This window comes from Apteryx mantelli, chromosome 7 (genome assembly GCF_036417845.1).
Source record: "Apteryx mantelli isolate bAptMan1 chromosome 7, bAptMan1.hap1, whole genome shotgun sequence".
Taxonomy (NCBI): domain Eukaryota; kingdom Metazoa; phylum Chordata; class Aves; order Apterygiformes; family Apterygidae; genus Apteryx; species Apteryx mantelli.
This window is the reverse complement of record NC_089984.1, coordinates 19,807,079-19,826,191: the sequence shown is the minus strand read 5'-3', so window position 1 is coordinate 19,826,191 and position 19,113 is coordinate 19,807,079. Positions and strand designations below refer to the sequence as shown.

Here is a 19,113-nt window from a genome sequence, read left to right as displayed (position 1 = left end):
TGTCATCCGATGGAGGGTGGAGAAGCTGTAAGGAGATGGAGGGGGGGGAACCTGCCTCCTGCTGTCTGAACTTCACAGCAACGCAGAGCCCTGGAAACAGCCCAAGCCCTTCTAGAAAGGGAAACAAGGATGCCCTGAGGATGGAAAAGTTCTCCCTCAGCTACTTTATTGCCTTTGGTTCGGTTTTTCGGCCTCCTGTTCTTCACTGTGTTTTTCAGACAGAAGAGTATGCTTCTGCTATAGACCTGTAACAGATGCATCCGGCCATGCCTTGGACTGCGGCTCCCAGTCTTGCTCTACCAGTGTCCTGGCTCCCCCGGCGGGCTGCAACTCCAGCCAGGTACTGCTCCCAGGTGTGAGCCATGCAGGGTGAGGGCAGCTACAGCTGTCCCTGGCCAGCTGGTCCTGCAATGGTTAACAGGCCTCAGCTGGGGCAAATTTAGGTTCAGTCACTTTGAGAACTTGTTCATTTTAAATTCCACCCTGCAATCACAGATGTTCCCAGGTGTGGAACTTGCCGGGAATTATTACCTGTTCTGACAGCCTCAGTGCGCTGAGATTTTGGACCAGGGTTTTTCATATGTCCCTTGTGCTTTAATACAGTGCCATTTGGCTTGGCATATGCTGAGTTACAGTGAGTTCAAGGGAGTGCTTAATAAGGCAGCTGAAAAGACTACTCACAAAGCAGCTTCAGTATGGCCTGCAATAATAAAAGATCCCCACACAGACCCATCTAAAGGAGACCCAATGCCAGGAGTGGTTCAGCTGCCATGCTCATGGAAATCTAATCTCCTTGCTGTGGCAGCCAGTAAGGAGCCTGTGAAAGCTATAACTTGACTGATTTTTTTCCATCATTAGCCGTGACCTCCCTTCTGGCCACTTACTCCAGTCCCAAAGGATGGGACTCTTTCTGGAGGCAAGACCCATCTCTGTTCCCTCAGAGGAAATTACTCTGTAGCATTGCTTGCTTTTCAATTATTATTCTTATGAAAGTGGAAACACCACCTGAGTTTCTCTGTAGGCTCTACAGGGAAATCATGTTTCCATATTGCATTATGAGAAATGCAGTGGAAATGTGCTGTGCTCAGTTAATTTTTTTAATGTATTGAGGCAAAAAACTTCAGAATGAGTATGTTTCTCTCTCTTTCTGTTCAACATCCACAGTGCTATAAATACAAACTGCATGGTACTTTCAGAACTGCAAGCCTTTAAGACCTCTCAAGGGAAAACATCACACCAAATTAATCTGCCGTCAAGTGGAAATTCTATATTGTTTGCATTTGCCAGTGTTCTGTATGTGGCTGTAATCGCACTGAAGCAAGTATCTGCTTTGAGTTCTTCACAAGATTAAATGTGGCCAATTGGGCGTAAAAGAGTAATCGAAGTGCATAGCTGCTGCTTTGGATTTGTTAGAGGTATTGCTCATTTTTGCTTTGACACGGTGACACTGGATTCTGGCTTTCCTTCATAACAGGGAAATTTAGGGAATGTGATTCTGAGTGCTGGACTGCAAGCCCAGAGCAGGACATTCCTGTCTGGCATCGTGACCACTATGCGGTGCACTGGTGAGCAGTTTGCTCCGGGTGTGCCCTTTGCCTTGCCCAAACACCAGGGACAACTTATTTCCCTCTGAATAGCACAGTAAGGCTATCGATAGCTGTGTCCCAGGGTGCAGCATCTGCCTGGGCTCTCCAGTATCAGCTCCTGAGCATTTCATGATCTTTTCAAGGTTCTGAGTGTTTGCTGTGGTTTTGAAGCTGAAAGGACGTGTGTAGGTCCCTCACAGTGACAGCCTCCATGGCTTGTAATGGAGAGAGCACAACATCCTGCACTGGTGTTACCATGTCTGACTAAAGGAGCATATCTACCTACAAAACCTGAAGTCTCGCCTTGTGCCAGCTGGATGGGAAATGTTAAAGCTTGCTTTAAAACCTCCCAGTTTCTTTTTCTTTTTACTAGTTTAGCTGTTTTCCCTCTTGCCATATAAATGCAATTATAAGTAAATAAAAAGTCTTTCCTCCAGTTGACTGTGCTACTTTTTAATTCTGCATGAGAACCCAACTGCTCCCTATGCCCTGCACAGCAGGTAGTTAAAGAAACAGGCCCAGGTGGGTAAAGCTGCAACTTTGAATTTTTCTTTATTTCTTTTTCCTTCAATTAGTGAACTTGTCCAAAACATACATACCAAGCTTCTACCCAGCTTGCTCATACACACCCATTTCCAGAGGAGTTTCTCAGTGCAACTACAAAACAGTCCAGATTCAGCCTCCTCATGCTCTCCCAGTCTGGTAGCAGAGGGCATCCCCCCTCTCCAGCTAGAAGACCTTTGCTCCTCTGCGTTTCTCCCTTCCTAACCGGAGGTCTAACTCCCAAAGCTGCTTGAGGAAGCCAGAGTTGGGGCAGATCCCTCTGTGTGAGCGCACAGTCCGAATGGCATCAGCAAGGGACATCTCTTCGCAGATCATTAAGAAAGCAAGGACAAGAGTTGCTGAGCGACTGATCCCCATTGCACAGTGAACTAGTACTTTGCCTGGAAAAAGGAGAGAGAGAGAGAGAGAGAGAGAGAGAGAGAGAGAGAGAGAGAGAGAGAGAGAGAGAGAGAGAGAGAGAGATGCAAATTACACTAGGATGTGTAGCCAACTGGTGGGGTTCACCACACCAGAGCAAAGGGGGAAATAGTGCTGATAGTTGGGGCTGTCTAAGCAAGTGCTTTAAGGCTGTGAGAGCAGACAGGGTGCAGTGCTGGTTGGGGACAGAAAGCTCAAATTCTCTTCTAGGATCTGTGACTCACTGTGTGATTTTTGGGCTTAGCCCTAAGCCCGATGGCACACAGCAGAGAAAAAGCGTAAAGAGCTGCACAGTCTGCTTGCAGGGGCAGACTTCAGGTTAAAGCAAACTGTGGGCAGCACCATGGGCAGCACAACAGCCCAGGGTTTCGTCTGGCCCTCATGCCCTAGTCATGTCTAGCCTGGCATGCCCCGATATCCCTGTTTGCCCACCTGTAGCTATGGGAGTGATGCAGTTGCTAGCAAAGGGTGGGCAGTGGGTGAAGCTTCTAGCGTTCATGTTTGAATGCAGGAAGGTCCTGCTACGAGAAGCAGCCTTGGTAGGTTGTCATCTTCCCTTCTTTGTTAGGTGACCACTTGAAAAATGGTTTGTTAATTATCTTGAGTTCCCCAGAGATTTGAATATGAGTTGCGCTGCTTCACTAAGAGCAATGTTGTGAGTCCTTCCATGTGCCCTAAGCAAGCCGCAGACTTGCTTCTCAGGATACAAGACCTTCTCAGGATGCAAGAGCACAGCTCTCCTCCTCCCTCTTTCCCTCTGCTCTGCTTTTGGTTTCTCTGCTGTAATCACTGACAGAAGCAGCTAGAGAAAGGCAATTCTGTATCATGACAACTTTCCAGGTTTCTATAACGTGTCTTTGACCCATGCTAGAAAGAGATAAATGTCTTTTTGAATGGTTTTATGTGAAATTAAAGGAAATCTTGTCAAAAGGATTGCTTTCAGATGGAAAAATTCAAGTTTGTAATCTTCTCCCACTGGACATGACCAAAGAATGCATTCTGGAACTTGAAAACCTACATCCTGTGAATATTGCAAAAATGCTTCAACTTTCACAAAAATGGTATGTTTTGATGAGGAAATTTTTAATAAAAAAATGTTCTGGCATTGTACTTAATTACAACCATGCCTGAGAACTTTCGACTTCTCTTGTCCTTTGCTGCTGTCAGATCTGGTCTTTTCAGAGAGACCATGGCTCAGCAATTGGGCATTATTAAAGTGATTAGAATCAGATTTGAACTTTTGACCATCTCATGAACAGCTCTGTATCCCATTAAGGCAGCTGAAAAGATGCTGTATCTTTAGTATGAAAATTTCACAAAACTTCTTTTTCACTGTAAGGCACAAGTTTGAAAGTAAATATTTTCTGCGTTTTAAAAATCTTAATTTTTTTAGGTTGTCGTATTTGTAGTCTTCTGTCTTCTAGCCATATAGCTCTCCAAAATGCAATTTAACAATACATTTTACATCCAGAAAAAGATGAAAAACAGCAAAAAGGTTGCTTTTTTTTTTGGAGATAGGATAAAATATCTCAGTTGCTGCTTCTCTGTAAAACGTAAGGATGGGTAGAAAGAATGGCCAGGTATCTTTAGAGCTTTTCAGTGGAAGTTGCTTGTTTTGTTTGTGCTTACAGCATTTTAATTTCTCTATTACCAGGGATAAAGACAAAAATAGCCTTGTTGGATGATGATGCTAAATCCAGCCCAAAACCTCTGACTGATTGCCCCTGTCTCCCTGGGTGTTAATTCCGGGTACTTTGTGCGCAGCTTTTCATCTTAAATCCTGCTTTGTTTGTGACAGAGTATTTATTTAGCAACTGTTCCCATTCTGACTAATGATGATCACATAGCCACATGCTCCAAGTGAGCGAGCGAGCAAGCAAGCATGTGCTGTAAAAACCTGCCATGGCCAGCAGGGTCGGGGAAGTGTTGAATCCCACAGTGTATGTGACACAGCCACCTTTCATTATCCCGGCATGAGAAACCTGAGCTCAGCCCTAAAGATAGACATGTCTTCAGCAGAAATAACGGGACAAATATAGTCTCCAAGGAAGCAGCAAAACCAGCTCTGGTGACAGCTGACATGGACTGGGCATTGAAACTTTGGGGGAAAGAAGAGTTTTTTTTTAATGTAATGTCAATTTAGCAAAATTCAAGGATCAAGGGATTTCTATTTGTGTTTTCCCCTTCAGACATAGCTTTAGGAGGTTTATTGAGACACCTGATGTCACTATTCAAGTTGGATTTATATCTAGCTGTCAGTCTCTTTGGACTCAATGGAAATTCTTGAAGTACTACTTTGTATGGGAATGAGGAGAAATGCTCTGCACTCCTGCTAAAAGATAATGCTAATTTGAATTTTCACTAGGTTTTATTTTCAGTGTGCAGCACTACCATTAGTCTTCACAGCAACCTTGTGGGATGGGTGTATGCTGAATTATCCTCTCCAGAGGAGGCACTACGGACCCAAATAACCCAGGTCTGACATGGTCAGAGAAACGTAAAGGAGTCAAGAGCACAACTCCTCTTTGAGAAATACTGGAGACAGGGCTAAGTCTCAAAGGCCTTTTGAAAATCCATGCTTTGCTAGTTTGCAGAAGGCCTAACTGCAAGATAGTGGCAGGGACTGGGAAAATTCAGACATTCACCCTGATGCGCTTCCCAGATAATAGAAACTAGCGAACAAGATGCTCTGAAAGATTTTCTTGAAACTAAAAACACTCTCTTTTCTTTGTCTGAAAATTTCTAAACTCACAGTACCCTACACCTAATAGGAAAAAGAAATTATATTGATGGTTTGAACTGTACTGGGAGGGGAAAAAAAAAGAGAGAGAGAGGTGTTGGGTTGGATTTGACTTTGAATCACTGAAGAGTTTGAAACTCAATCTAAACTGTTCCAGAAATTCAAGCGGACATGATGGTTGCTATTTTGATCCACATCTTCATAAAATGGTTCTTCACTCCATATTTTTTCACCCAGATGGAGTCTTCTGCCTTGGGAAATGCTCAGCCCCACCTGCAGTCTGGAAGCGAAGACCTAGCTATGTGCAGGTAAGGATGCTGCTGTTAAACATTGCCTGAGGTGCTTTTGTGGGGAACACAGAAAGCAGAGCAAATTCCAGGGTCCTGCTTCTACAGCCTCGTTCTCTACCATTTTATGTCTAACTCTGTCTCTGAGAGGAGGAGGTGAAGGGGCAATAAGACGACTGTCTTTTCTTTCCTGCTTCTCTGCATTTCAGAAGAGCCCTCCTAGATCAGCAACTAGATTTGGGTAGCATCTCAGCAAAAATCTGGACAAGTCCCAGTTATTGACCTTGGCTCTAATCTGTGGCTCCCTAATACACCTGTTCCCGCAAGGATGCAGGTATATTATCTCTTTTACCTTTGCAATATCTGTTCCACAATGTTAGTCTTTGTTTCACTAGGCACAGAGGTTATGATAAATACTGGTACTCTGACAGTAAAATGACTGTTTGTTGCAGATAAATCAGTCATGTGAAATGATTTAATTAATGTAAAATTGCTCTAATGAAAGCAGATTTGAATTTACTGTGTGATTATTTGTAGCAAACAAATTGAACGTTAAACTTGAGTCAGGAAACAAAAGCTGTGTTGCTATTTAGCTCTGTTTACAGGTTCAGACCCTTGTCTCTTAGCAGTTGCTGTAAATGGGTTAAGTGACAATCTGAACCCACGATGATATAATGCGCTTTGGGCTCTATTCAAATGCAGATGTGCCGACTGCAGTGTGCTCCATGACAGAAAGTCGCATAAGCCTCTTATGGGGCTGCAGCCGAGACGCAGCCGCCCCAGCAGCTCCTCCTGCCAGAGACTCCCTTGCGGCGCAGGGAAAACACCAGGGCGGCTGTCGGCCTGCAGCCTGCGAAAGCAGTGCTGGAAGCCCCTGTGGGAGCGTTCACTGCAGCAAGTACGCGCTTCTGTCCAGCAATGTTTAGGGGGGTTGTGTCCGGATCTCCTGCGTATCAGCACCAATGCCACAAGCAGAAGTTCTCCAGCTCTGCCCTTCCCCCTGTTTGCTTCAACGTGTAGTCCAAAAAGAAGTTGGACCAATCCCACATTAGAGGGCCATGTTGCAACCTCCTCGCAGTGAGCGTGTAACAGGATCCCTTAGGAATGAGGAGGATTAACTGAGGAGAAGTGGGAGTGCTTAGCTTCTGGCATTATTAAATCTTGCAGTTCTTACTTGAAATGTTGCGCTGCACATCTCAAGCTACTCTTTGCAGAGGCAGACAATAACTGTCATCTGGCTGGGATTTGTGCAGAACAATAACACTTGGTTTTTAGCAATGGATTATGGATATTGTATCCAGCTCATGCCTGCTGTAACTCTACTGACATCAAAGGGTTTGCGCCAGGGATGAAGTTTGTACATTCAACTTCGTTGGCCAAGTTCAAGTTGGGGAATTCAATGTTGTTGAACAAATTAGCCATTAAAACACATAATATCTTATAGTCCTTTTGCTACTCATCATTAACTGAGCTAAATGTCCTGAACTAGCCCTTGCTTCCTTGCAGGATGGATTCAATTTGGCTTAAGACCAGGCACCAGATCCACCACCCGTGGTGAATGCCCCAGCTGCCCTACCTCCACTGAATCCAGCAGCATTACACTGCTGACCAGGAGGAGATCTCAGCTGGGCCAGCAGGCCGCAGCAGTTTCCCAGCTCTTGTTGCATTTTAGCCACCGTCCTACAGCCAGGTGCAGAGTCAATTGCCTAGTTCTGTATTTATTAGTTGTCTCTTTTCTCACAGCTGAAAACAGCAAGAAGCCAAAGGCGGGCTTTCGACTGTGGAGCGCCCCTTCTTCCCAGGCATCCCAGAACAGTTGAGGGCTGTCATCCGCAGGGGGAGTAGGAGGTCAAAGTGATGCGCATAATGCACCTATGGCAGAGTCAAGAGAGAGGATCCTTTTCTCCCTAGTGAAGCTTCTTTTATAACCAAAAAAACAACAACAAAAAGGAAAGAGGAAATTTGCTCCAGTGAAGTGTAAGAAGAGAAATGCCTTATGAGAGTGTTTACAATTTGACTAAGATAATGGGTGATTTTAATCTGACTGTTTTAAAAATGCTTGGAGATCAATAAATGGAGAAGCTCTCTACTTGCAAGTCTTTCTCTCTGTGTGGTGTTAGTCTGAGAGTTTCCATGGCCTCCTCTCACCTGTGTTGAGTTCGCTTTCCTTCTCTCTTTTACTAGATTTTTATCAAACCCTGCTCATTTGCACGTAGATTTAGCTGTGCTCTGGACGTAATGTCTGTGATAAAGAGGATGAAAGCAGTCATTCAGGGAGTGCGATGCAGTCATCTACCACTGCGGCTGGAACAGTAATAGTGGGCAGAAGCAAAGGGCAACTTGCCTAAAAGACAATAGTTCTCGATTAGGAGAATGTTAGTCCACACTCCCCCGCTTCCCTTTGCTCATGCTCTAGCATCTGGGTTTGAAGAAATGTTAATTGCATTAAAATAAATTCTCTGCATCACTGAAGACCTATTCTGCTCATTTAGGCGAGAAATCTGGAATAAATCTGTCCATGCTGTATTCTGGACTACTTCTGGTGTTTTGCTTCAAGCATGATAGGAATAGCAGTTCTTACTTAATTCTAATGAATATTTGATTCATAGTTTTAAATATGTTTGTGCCTCATATAGTTTTAACTTTGACTTATCCTCCCAGGTGAACAAGATAATTTAATTCCATTTAAAAAAAAAAGGAGATGTTGAAGTTGCTAGTAATAGTAAAACAGCAGTCTTCTTAAATGACTTGTCAATCAAACAGAAGTACCTCATTACAGCCTGAATTTAATATGAACAGGCCTCTTGTCACCTGGTATGATTTTTTGTTCGGCATCATTGCTTATAATAAATGCAGTTCTTTCTCATCTTCTAAATGATGTGAGTAAAAATCCCCTCTGTGTCTCATCCCTGTGCAGGTCATGGGTATTTAGCTGCTAAATTTTTGTAGCTCAGGAAATTATGCTTCTAGAACATCTTGTTTATATATTTCCAAACTGTTGCACTTTCCTTAAAATGATGAATGTCAGCAACAGCTGGACTGTATACGATTGAATTTCACCTTGTCTCCATTCCCAGAACCCCTGCTTCCATATGGAGTTCAATAAATCAGTATCTAAAGGCATAGGAGTAGGGATAAATATGCACTCTAGACATGATGAGTTCATTGTGTTCGCCTTGAGCCCTAACTTGTTCTGCATTCATAACTTTCAGTATTTGGGCATGCATCTTGTGAAACACTGGTTTTGTTTGCTTTTGTGGCCCCCATGATTCATCTGTTGTTTTCTGACTCTTGTGAATCAGTTTGGAATGTTTTTTTACTCCTTTTGCACACACTTGAAATGATTTTGTATTTTACCTTTCTCTGGAGCACCACCAATATTGACTTCAATTGTAAATAGCATATGCTGTAATAGATATGGGTGCAGATCCAAGTTCCCTAAATATGCTAGTGGTTCTGCAATCCAAACGCAACTCTCAGTTTCGCAGAGGCAGAAACTTTCTAACAAATCAAACCCTCCAAACAGCAGTAAACTCTGAGGTGTAGGTGTAAACTCTGCATGTAGCTGCGTGGTTTTCAATTACTCTATCCTTCTTCCCTAGCTTGTACAGTGTAGATCTGTAGAGGTGTAGATTGCATCTACCAGTTACATGTCATCAGACTGGGTAGTTACCGTTTTAAGACCCTTGCTGATATTAAAGCTTGCTATGCAAGCAAGCAAAACAGGCTGCTGAGTGCATAACTGTTCTCTGAATAAATCACTTGTTTTTTTGCATGGGCACAGTGGAGACTTGTTCTTGTGAAGGTTTGTCATTAATATTCATGATCCCCCCCACCAGCCCCAGGCCTCTGGCATTGCACCTGGACAATGTTAAGCAAGTCCAAGGATTTTGCGGGTTATCTTCCTATCCCAAGGTTATACCCTTTCTGGCAACAGCATGCCATCAGCTCCTGACTGCTGGTGTTGCTTAGGCTCTCTTCTACAGAACTGCTTCCTAGCAAGTTGTTCCCTATTCTGTGGTTGTAGGATCTCTACAGTTTTAGAATTATAGTTGATCCTTTTTCCCAAATATGATACTTGCACATGTGTCTTTATCCCATCCTAGCTTTTATTTTAAACTCCATCACTAATTTGGCAAGATCAGTTGTATGCAACTCCCAGGTCAGAGTGTCCATGCATGTAATAGAGGATACTTGCTATTCTGTTGTCTTTTGCTTACAGAGATGCTGAATAGCACGAGGTATAGGGAAAACCCCTCTGAAAGCCTGTTCAGTGCATCCTTCCCTGTTTCACCTTCAGAGAAAATCATCATCTTTTCAGTTATCTTTTAGATTTTCCTTCCTTCACATGCCAAATACAAAGAAGACATAACATGTGAATTGCAGGAAGCCTACAGAAGCGTGTGCTTTTTCAAAACAAGCAAACAAAAGCAAAAAGCACCAATGTCACACACTCCGCCCATGATGGTGGCAGACTTGCGTGCCCTAGCAGAGGCTGCTGTGACATATCACACCATGTGTGTTAGGAGCCATTTCAAGGGCTGTTGAGCACAGCCTGCCCAGTGCATTGGCAAAGATGTTGGGTAGCTTTTGCACTGGGATGGTTCAGGGTAACTGCACCCTTGCTCCTGTGCTCTGGGTCTGGCGCTCTGCTCTCTGTTACGGACTGCAGCCCCGTCTCTCAAGCCCTGTCCTGTAGCAGAAGCCCTCAGGAATCTCTGCGCTAACCAGGTTGCTTCTGAACAGTCACCTCCGAAAAGAAGATGATGTAAGCCACACCAGAGGGCTAGAAATAGACTTCTAAAGCAGCGTGGCTTTATTTCTATCCTTTCCCGAACAGGGTAGCAATTTCAGTAACAAGCTACTTACTTTCTCTTTACAGCCTATGTCATCGGCTTCCCAGTCTCACCATGGGAGTTCAGGAGGCAGGTGTAACACTGCTTGGTTTGGGTATTTCCATTCCTACCCATATCTGCAGATGGTTGGCTTATGCTGAATACTCTTTGATAACTTGCCCTACTTGGTTCCTATGCAGAAGGTACGTAACATGCACAGATGGTCTAGTTACCTCTTGGAGACTTCAGTGCTGCTCTTATGTATCGAGCAACTGGGTAGAAGTAAATGCTGAGATCGAAGTTTGGGTTGTCCTCTGCTTCTATGCCGTAGTAATCCACAGGCAGGTCTTTGTAGAACTTCGGTCCAGTGTCGATATGAAATCGCCCAGCAGCAGCGTCCACAACATGGGAGATGCCCATTCGGCTCAGCTGTGCTTTGTCACGAGCTACATACCTGAAAGAAGAAAGGTGGGTTATATTCCCCTGCTACATTACAACACAGGGTAGAACAAGCTGCTGATGGTGCACCGTTTGTTAAAATGGCGTGAAGCAGTATTAGCTATTTTCTGACAGGTCAGCTGGGTTCAAAGTGGTCCACCAAAATGTTTCAAGACACACGTGGCTGTCTGTCTTGAAACAGAGGGTTTTTCCTCTCGACTGAAGGAAAATAAAAAGGTGGTGGTTATGATATTTCTGCACAAGTCAAGTGTCTTCTGGTTTGCTGTCTCACCAAGTCACCTCTGCTGAGTGTTCATCAGTGCGGGGGACTGATGTCATCTGGCAATATGAGAAGAAAAACAGGATGATCCTGTTTTACATAGTACCAATGTGCGTGCCTGCCACACTCATGTCATGGCCCCTGCCAGGTTGTAGCAATGTGGGACTCCTGTACTAGTGCAGGAGCAGAAATATCTCTTGGTCTCTTGGATGGAAATATCAGGATACTCAGGATGCCTTTTCTCTATGCTGTGGCATCCTAAGTGCACTTCAATCTTACTCAACAACTAGACTTACCATGAGGGGTCCCAAAATCAGCACCTAACTCTCGCTTTAAATAAAGGGTGGAGGTTTTGTGGGAGTAGGGGGAAGGGACCAAGGCTAAGAGTTGTGTTAAACACATTCAACCCTTCCCTCTCTCTTACAGATCTCCCACATAAAGGTTTGGCCAGACTTCGTCCACATGCCCAGTGGGATGTGTGCGTGTCCAGAGCAGGTGCCGCAGCTCCTCCAGAGATGGTGTTTTGTAGCTGCTCTGGCTTCCTGTAGTCCGTCTTGAGGCACTTCTTATCTTGGGGCGCAGTAAGTCACCTCTGCAGAGTGAATCCCAAGCCATCCTGAAAGGGGGAGGGCAGATGTTCACCACCAGCTGGAGACATTTCTGAGGTCGCCCTCTCTTCTTCTCACCTTCCCTTACCCCCTCACAAAGTTCACGCACAATTACAGAAATAAGCTCTTTGGAGCAGAGATTGTCTTTGTGTTCTGTGTTTATATACTTTATAAAGTGTCCCAGTCTTTGATATGCTAGCACATGTGTTCTTCTGCTTTTGAATGGAAAGAGGTAATGCTATGGAAAATGTATTATAAAACCGTAGCTACTCCATGGGTATAGAAAACAGTTACTAGTTTTGTATGCTGAGCCTTTCCTTTATCCACGCAACCAGGAAATCAGGACTTGCTTATACATGCTTTATCTTAGTTGTCTTTTATAATTTGTTAAACAAACTGAGCTGAGTTGAATAGAATTGATCATAAAAAATTTTTTCACTGGTTAACTCTTAACTGTCAAGTTCAACAGGGAAAGCTCTGTAATGAGCATTTTGGTTCTTTCCAATAGTAGTTACCAGCCATACTTGCTGTCCTGATAAGAAATGTTCATGGCAGAAAGAATCTGCATGAGTAAGATATAGTGATTCCTGATGCCTTCTGTATAAGCATTTGTGTATTTTTTTTATAGGTTGTTTCATTTGCATTCCTCTTCTCTCTGTCCCCCTCCAACTATTACTCCATTTCTAATCTTGAACAGGATACTTTAATTACAAGGAGAAACACAGTTTTTCAGGCCTTGATTTCTTTCTGGAATTATTCAATTCCTATGTGGCACACTTCTTTTGAAATAGTGGCTCCTTCTGTTAGCTGTAGATGCATTTTAACTGTTGGGATGACTTTTGAGAAGAAGAGAATAGACACAATATATTTTTACTAGAGTTCTGTTTTTAAAAAATTGTTTTAAAAGTATTTTTGTGTTCTAAAAATTAGTCAAGTATCTGCATTATGGAGGTATTAAGAAGTCTGTCAACTCATGCAGCTCTAGACCAGATGCATCAGTCTATGGCATAGATAAAATTGTAGGCAATGATTCAAAATCTTGCTCTGCCACTGGCTGTGCTGAACGTGTTTCACTTAAGTGATTAGAGGAGGGGTGGTCTGTGGTGGTTTGTGTCCAGAAGAGCAAACCTGAAACCTCCCATCTATCTGCTGAGCAGCTCTGCCACTTAAAAATAGGTTGTATTCATGTTCAAGGACCTCCATTTACAATTTCCTTCCAAACAACGTTAGCTGTGGTGAAACACTTTTCTGGTTTCCCATCAAGGCTCTGTCACTAGCACTAAATTCACATAAGGTGTAGTTTTATTCAAAAAAATTAACTTGGCATGCACAAGGACAGACAGAGAGTCTGAAGACTAACCTGCTTTGGGAGCTCTGAAGGGCTCTTATGCCCCATTGCACCTCTGTGTTAACTCATTGCTTTGTTGGAGAAGTTGGACTACTAAATCCCTGTTGACAGAAACGAAGGGGGGAGCAGTGACCGCTGTGTCAGTCAGTGCTAGATTCACTGAACATTGCCTAGAAGCCACCCTTCTGCTGCACACTTCAGGTGACTCATCTTGCCATCTGGCTGTTTATCAGGGCCCTTTATGTGGAGGGATTTTTTTCAGTACACCTCCTTCTGCCACCTTCACAGGCATAGTTTTTTACTCTTGAAAACAGTAAATTTCCCCCAAATAATGATGTTCCCAGGATGGTCACGTATTGTTTGTATTACAAAGAGCTCCACTGTGGAATGCACTCCCCTCCCAAATGCACATATCTCCTTGAGTCTCAGTTTTTACTGTGAAAACAAAAGCAGATGTTCTTGCCCATTTCAGATGGCTTTATGCAAGAGGAGGAATGGAGAAATTCCCACACTGGAATGGACGTTCCCCATCAATTTTGATAGCTTCTTTGATGTTGGCCACCCCGATGCCAGGTACGTCAGAAGAGCCTCCATGCCTTCGGCACCAGTCATGACCCCGGCTCCAGCTGGGGATCTTGGACACCTGCGTGGTCTGTCTGATCCCACACAGGAAGCTGGCAGCAGACATAGAACTTGCATTTCCTGTGTCCTGGCCACAGGGCCATCTGCTATTTCATTAAATACTTCCAAGAATAAGCCTCCTCCAATCCTTCCCACCTCATAATATCTGCAGCAAATGTTCTCCTTTTTTTTGATGTATCCCATTCCTTGCAGTGTGGCTAATGACCACTCTAGGGCACTTCTCACTCCCTATAAAGTTGCTTTCAACTGTTTTGGTTTTGGTTTCTTATTTACTACTGCCTGTTATTCCTTCCTCTTTCCCTCTCCACTGTATAAATACTTTGATTTTCCTATTACCTAGCCTCAGAGGACTGAAGGCTGCTGTCAGTCTTGCTTTCCTAAGCGTCACGGGAATGGAGAATTAGAGGGCACTGTGAAAGAGCCCTGAGTAGCACTACGGTGTTCAGGCTGTCATTAAGATCGTGAAGGACAGGCTGCAACTCACTGTGCTTTTCAGGCCCATAATCCCATCCTTGTACCAACTGGGGCAAGAGCTCTGATGTATAGCAAACCTTAGGAAAAATGCTCTTTTGGTGATACTTTAAAAACTTGTCTTTCTAGAAGGGAACACAACCGTGCAGACTCAGCAAAAGGAGGTGGCATGCTTTGCTTGCTCTGTGGATATCAGAAGTTCTGGAATGATGATTTTCTTCGTAAGAGGGGCATGCTCTTTCAGAGTTATCCTAAGATGACTTGCAGCTTCTGCTCACATTAATTTTGTATTCTAGCTAAAGAATTTGCTCTTGTTGAAATACAGACGTGAAATCCTGAACTTGTGTACAAAACTTGTTCCATCTGCAATCTGGGTCACATTTGTTCAACTGGAGAACAGAATAATTTCATGTAAACTCTATGTCCAATAAAAACTAAGGGCTAGGGTTCAAGTTTCAAATGTGAAATAATTGGAACTAACGGCCTGTGAATGATTCAGAAGTACAGAATTCTCTTTAGAACTATTCAACTAATATGTTAAATAATGAATACACTAAAAAAAAGGATAGCCTTCCATAGAAAATTTACACATAGAAAAACAAGGCAATTTTTTTCTGAATAAATGACTGCTCAATTCTAGCTTCACTCTAGCATTTTAACTCACTAAATTTATACATGCAAATGCCATTTACTGAAATGCACATTTTAAAAGAAAACAATGATATGAATAAAATCTTGTGTAATGTTTTGTAAGGAGCATGAATAGATTAAAACAAATTAGTATGAAAGGAAAATGATTATATGTAATAGTGTGGTTCTCCTTAATTTTAAAAATATATTTTAATGATTTTTAGCTTAATTCCTCTATATTCTTTTTTTGTAATGGATCTGCTTCTGTGATGTACGTTGTATGTAATGAGCAATACAATTTTAAAATGCCAGTTTCTGAATGATATTCATAGGAAATGTTTCTGATCCTTGCCCTACTGGATTTGTATCACGGTAATTATTCAACCACGTAGGAGAAATTTTACCATTATATTTAGATTAATTTTGAATTGGTTTGTACTACAACTGTAATTTTAGCTGAACTGTATAATAGAATTTCCTTAATTACCAGCAGCAGGAGAATTGCAATCAAAGAGGCTTATCACAGAATAAAAGGTCATTCTGCTGATCTAGAGTGACCTTGAGTGTATAGCACAGGCTGTATATGTCACCAGGCAATGCCTATATCTATAACCCACTTTTTTGAAAAGTATTAGTGACTTTTCTGCAACAGGGCTAAGAAAAGAGCCAGTTTGATGGTTCATTATGCTAGGCAATGTGTATGGCATATGCTGGGAAGAAAGGAAAGTGGGCCTGTGAAAGGGTCACTGAGAACCTCTCCTTCCTGACTGTTCAGGTTTCCTCTCTGTGCAGCAGCAAATGCCCCTTGGGATTGTATGTACTGTGGATGCTTTGGCAGTTTTTCTGTTAATTCAGTGGCTACAGACTTCTCCATATCATAACTAGTGGCGCTCAGTGCCATGCTGAGGAGAGGGCCTTTAGAGGCAGATCCCTGGACAGGAATCTCAGTCCTTGGAAATGTGTGCCACTTTTTAGCCAATTTCTCCAGCGCCACAGAATTTCATGGGATAAGAACGGAATCAAAGGTCAGTGCAATCTGCCCACTTGACATTACATTGGCACAAGATCAAGCTGACAGGACTGTGTGAAGGCTGAGATAGGGGGACAGGAGACCCTGTGGCGTAATGCTGTGGAAAGTCAGGAGGAAACATCAGCTCTAATGGCTAGCGTATTAAACTGGTGTGTTCTAGTAGAAAGTGTTCAAGCATTCTAGTAGAAAGCTTTTCCTTGCATTGCCAAGATAAAGAAGGGATATTAGTACAATATCAGCATGTCAATACTCGCATTTCAATGATGTATTGAATATTTTAATCACCCCAGGCATTGCATTGGCATTGCGTTTATGGGTAGAACATAGCCATTTTCCCCTAGCTTTAGTGAATATATTTTTAGAATTTTTAATCCTGAGAACAAAGTGCTCTGCATCCTGTTTTTTGGCAAGCTGGTATGTGCTGTAATCTTGTCAACTTAGTGAAGATATCAGTTTGACCGCACTTCAAATGGACTGTGTTTGATTTGTGATGGTAAAAGACCAGGCTGAAGCCCAGGGCTTGGCCAAAGTGGGTCGTGTCAGGTTCATGCCTATCATGTATTCGAAAGTCATAAATGTTTCTCAGAAAGCCTATCCCTTGGAAAGATTCCTCCAAGATAACATATGTTTGCGGGAGGGTTTTGTGTTGCTACATCTCTGCACAAGTGACAAGTATTGCTGTCATCGTTCTTTCTTCCTTGGTGTTTAACCCAATAGTCTCACTGGAGCCATAATTTATTGATTGCTAGGAGCGCTATGGGATATGGACAGTATGAATCATCTATAGCAATGACTGAGGTAGGGCTGGCTGGACTTGAAAGCTGAGATACAGGCAGTTTCCAGGGAGGCATGGGATATTTGAGTAGCCAACTGTTTGTAAGAAAATCTTTCCAGCAGCTGGGGGATGTAATCTGAACAGCACTTCCAAATTTAGTAGAGGCTTCCAGACTGACAACTTTAACCTAGCTATACATTTAGGGTAAGGCAACCACATGCCTTGGTGTGACTTAGTAAAAAGCTTTTCAATGGCCTTGCCCTCAACAGACTATGCAGGGTCTATGCTGAGGAATGGACTGGCTAAATTAATCTCTGTATAGAACAGCTTTGAGCAGCAGAAGCAAGAGGAAAACATCTGTCTGTCTTTTCCCCTCAGTATTATGCTGGTACCAAGTTTTCTGTCCTAATTAGCGAGGTACAGTGATGCCTTCCCTCTGTCCAAGTAGAACTTTGCACCATGTAACATCCAGGGGAATCCACAGGGATAATTCTGGTGCAAAGGACTACGCAAATGTAAGGAAGAAAGTAATCAAGCCATCCTGGTTCTCAAGCATGCTGAATTTACCACAACTTCTACTGATGTTATGGGTAGCCAGGTCTCAGAAGCCTCAAAAATGTATGTCTAAATTTTTCATAGCAAGTCTGTGAGCCAGCCAGCAGGGCTCAGACCTGATGATCTTGACTGTTTCAGGATGTACAGCAGCATGTAGGCCTGGAGGCAGGGTGGCCTACTTTTCTTCTATAACTGTAGTATAAAATATTCTCTTGTCATCAGTTGGTTACTGCACTTGTATTTACCAACCATGTGTGTGGTTCCTGATGGTGGCTAGACAGAAGCAGCCATCCTTTCATGTGCAGTAATATCACACCAAATTTGCAAAACCTGGCCACCTGCTGATGTTGCTATTTTTTCTGGGTCTTGTCTGCATATTTATTTTATTTTGTTGGCCACAGAAAATCATCTCTGTAGAGACATTGCCCACACTGCAGCTTTAACTGGATAAAAGAGAAAAGGCAAATATGGGTAGCTAAATGTATTTTCCCTAGCCCACCTCTTCCTCACTGAATGGAAAACCAAGGGCTTTCCGGACACAGTTGCATTTTTGTAATATAAATAGGATCCTAACCATGTTTCTGAGCTAGGGCAGATGCAGGGACAGAGTTTGCACCAGGCAGGAGTGGAGCATGCTTCACAGAAACCATGTCTAATAGGTAGAAGCACCAGAAGGGCTGTACAGATAGGAGGGGAGATCTCATCCACCCCAAGTTCATTGAGAAAGACTTGGAGAAACAAAGCTCAAAACAATCCTACTGACGTCAGCAAGCTTTGGACCAGGCCTTCTAAGCCATCCCCAGCAGCAGGAGGAGGTCTGCTTTCCTGTGCCCAGAGAGGAGAAGAGAGCAGGCTGAAGAAAACCTGCTGCAACTTGCAGAAGGAAAATGAGAAAGACTTGACCAAAAATAGCTAAAATGAAAGTGACTGAGCATGGAAAGAAAGGTCCCAAAAGTGTGTTGTGCTCTGGTAAACAGGTGAGTGAGGTGTCTTTGGATAGGCACTGAGTTAAGATGCTACAGAAAAGTTAAGAGAGGTCCATCCGGCAAGGACACACTCACAGGAGCAAGCTTTGCACGTGCAAGCAGTCTCACAGGCTTCAGTGGAGCTAGTAGGGAGCCAGGGTGGCAGAATCAGGCTTCTCATCCTTTGCTTCATGGTTGTAGGAAAAATAACTTAAGAAAGCTCCTCTTTCTATTTTAACAGCTATTTTGGGCCTGCTTCAGTGTAATGATTGGCCATGCAGAGCTGGCAGACACAAAAGTCAGTTTTCCATGGCTTCTCCACCACTGAAGCTTGGATATATTTTGTTGCTGAATTGGACCCTTTATTTACTAGTTACAAATTTTATGGGCCATTTTAATAGCACGCATTGTAACTATTTAAAGCTGTGCACCAAACAGGCCCAGACACTGTTTTAACAATTTGCATGGTACGATATATTTTTTGTACTGCTTGTTATAGCATCAGCTATTAAGAATTTATTACTAGTGCATTTTAGGTGGTGCTTTACAATCATTTAATTACAGCCATCTAGCAATCATTACATAAATATGCATCGAGAGCAAGAACCCCAGTGTAAGGTGATCCGAAAGGCTTTTACCTGCCAAGACCAGAGTTCAGGCCCTCAGGTGGCAATGATGTCATCAGCATATGCAGGGAAAGACAAACATTTAAAGCTGTGCAGGGAGCTGTGTTCCTCCTTACTCTAGGTGTTCGTGAAGTCACCAGCTGGAGCAGGAGCACTGCAGAGCTCCAAGGGCCTGAACCTGGCTCTTGGCAAGCAAGCAAAGGAAAGTCAGCTCCCCTCCAGCCCCAGTCCCAGCAGAGATGGAGGGTTTTTGGCAGTGGGTACAGAAGATTAGCTGTGAAATTGGGCCCTCTGGAGCCCCTCAGTACTCCTGTGC

At 43.3% G+C, this 19,113-nt stretch overlaps 1 protein-coding gene and 1 long non-coding RNA gene across 2 annotated transcripts; one reads left to right on the top strand and one right to left on the bottom strand.

The window, feature by feature from the left end:
• Positions 1–2,315: 2,315 nt before the first annotated feature.
• LOC106498879 (dual specificity protein phosphatase 13B-like) lies at positions 2,316–11,762 on the bottom strand. The gene is made up of 3 exons (XM_013960205.1): positions 11,572–11,762; positions 10,663–10,883; positions 2,316–2,530 (listed from the first exon to the last, which is right to left on the bottom strand). The coding sequence occupies exons 1-3, from the start codon at positions 11,760–11,762 to the stop codon at positions 2,316–2,318; spliced, it is 627 nt and encodes a 208-aa protein (XP_013815659.1).
• LOC106498894 (uncharacterized) lies at positions 3,525–5,919 on the top strand. Its single transcript, XR_001295060.2, has 3 exons — positions 3,525–3,628; positions 5,545–5,615; positions 5,804–5,919. It is a non-coding gene; the product is annotated as an uncharacterized lncRNA (long non-coding RNA).
• Positions 11,763–19,113: the final 7,351 nt, after the last annotated feature.

Excerpts from the sequence above, each read along its gene's own strand:
- LOC106498879 (XM_013960205.1), bottom strand. The coding sequence starts at position 11,762 with ATGGCTTGGGATTCACTCTGCAGAGGTGACTTACTGCGCCCCAAGATA. Across the intron at positions 10,884-11,571 it reads AACCTTTATGTGGGAGATCT|GTATGTAGCTCGTGACAAAG; the intron begins GTAAGAGAGAGG and ends TTCTTCTTTCAG. Across the intron at positions 2,531-10,662 it reads AGCACTGAAGTCTCCAAGAG|GCAAAGTACTAGTTCACTGT; the intron begins GTAACTAGACCA and ends TCCTTTTTCCAG.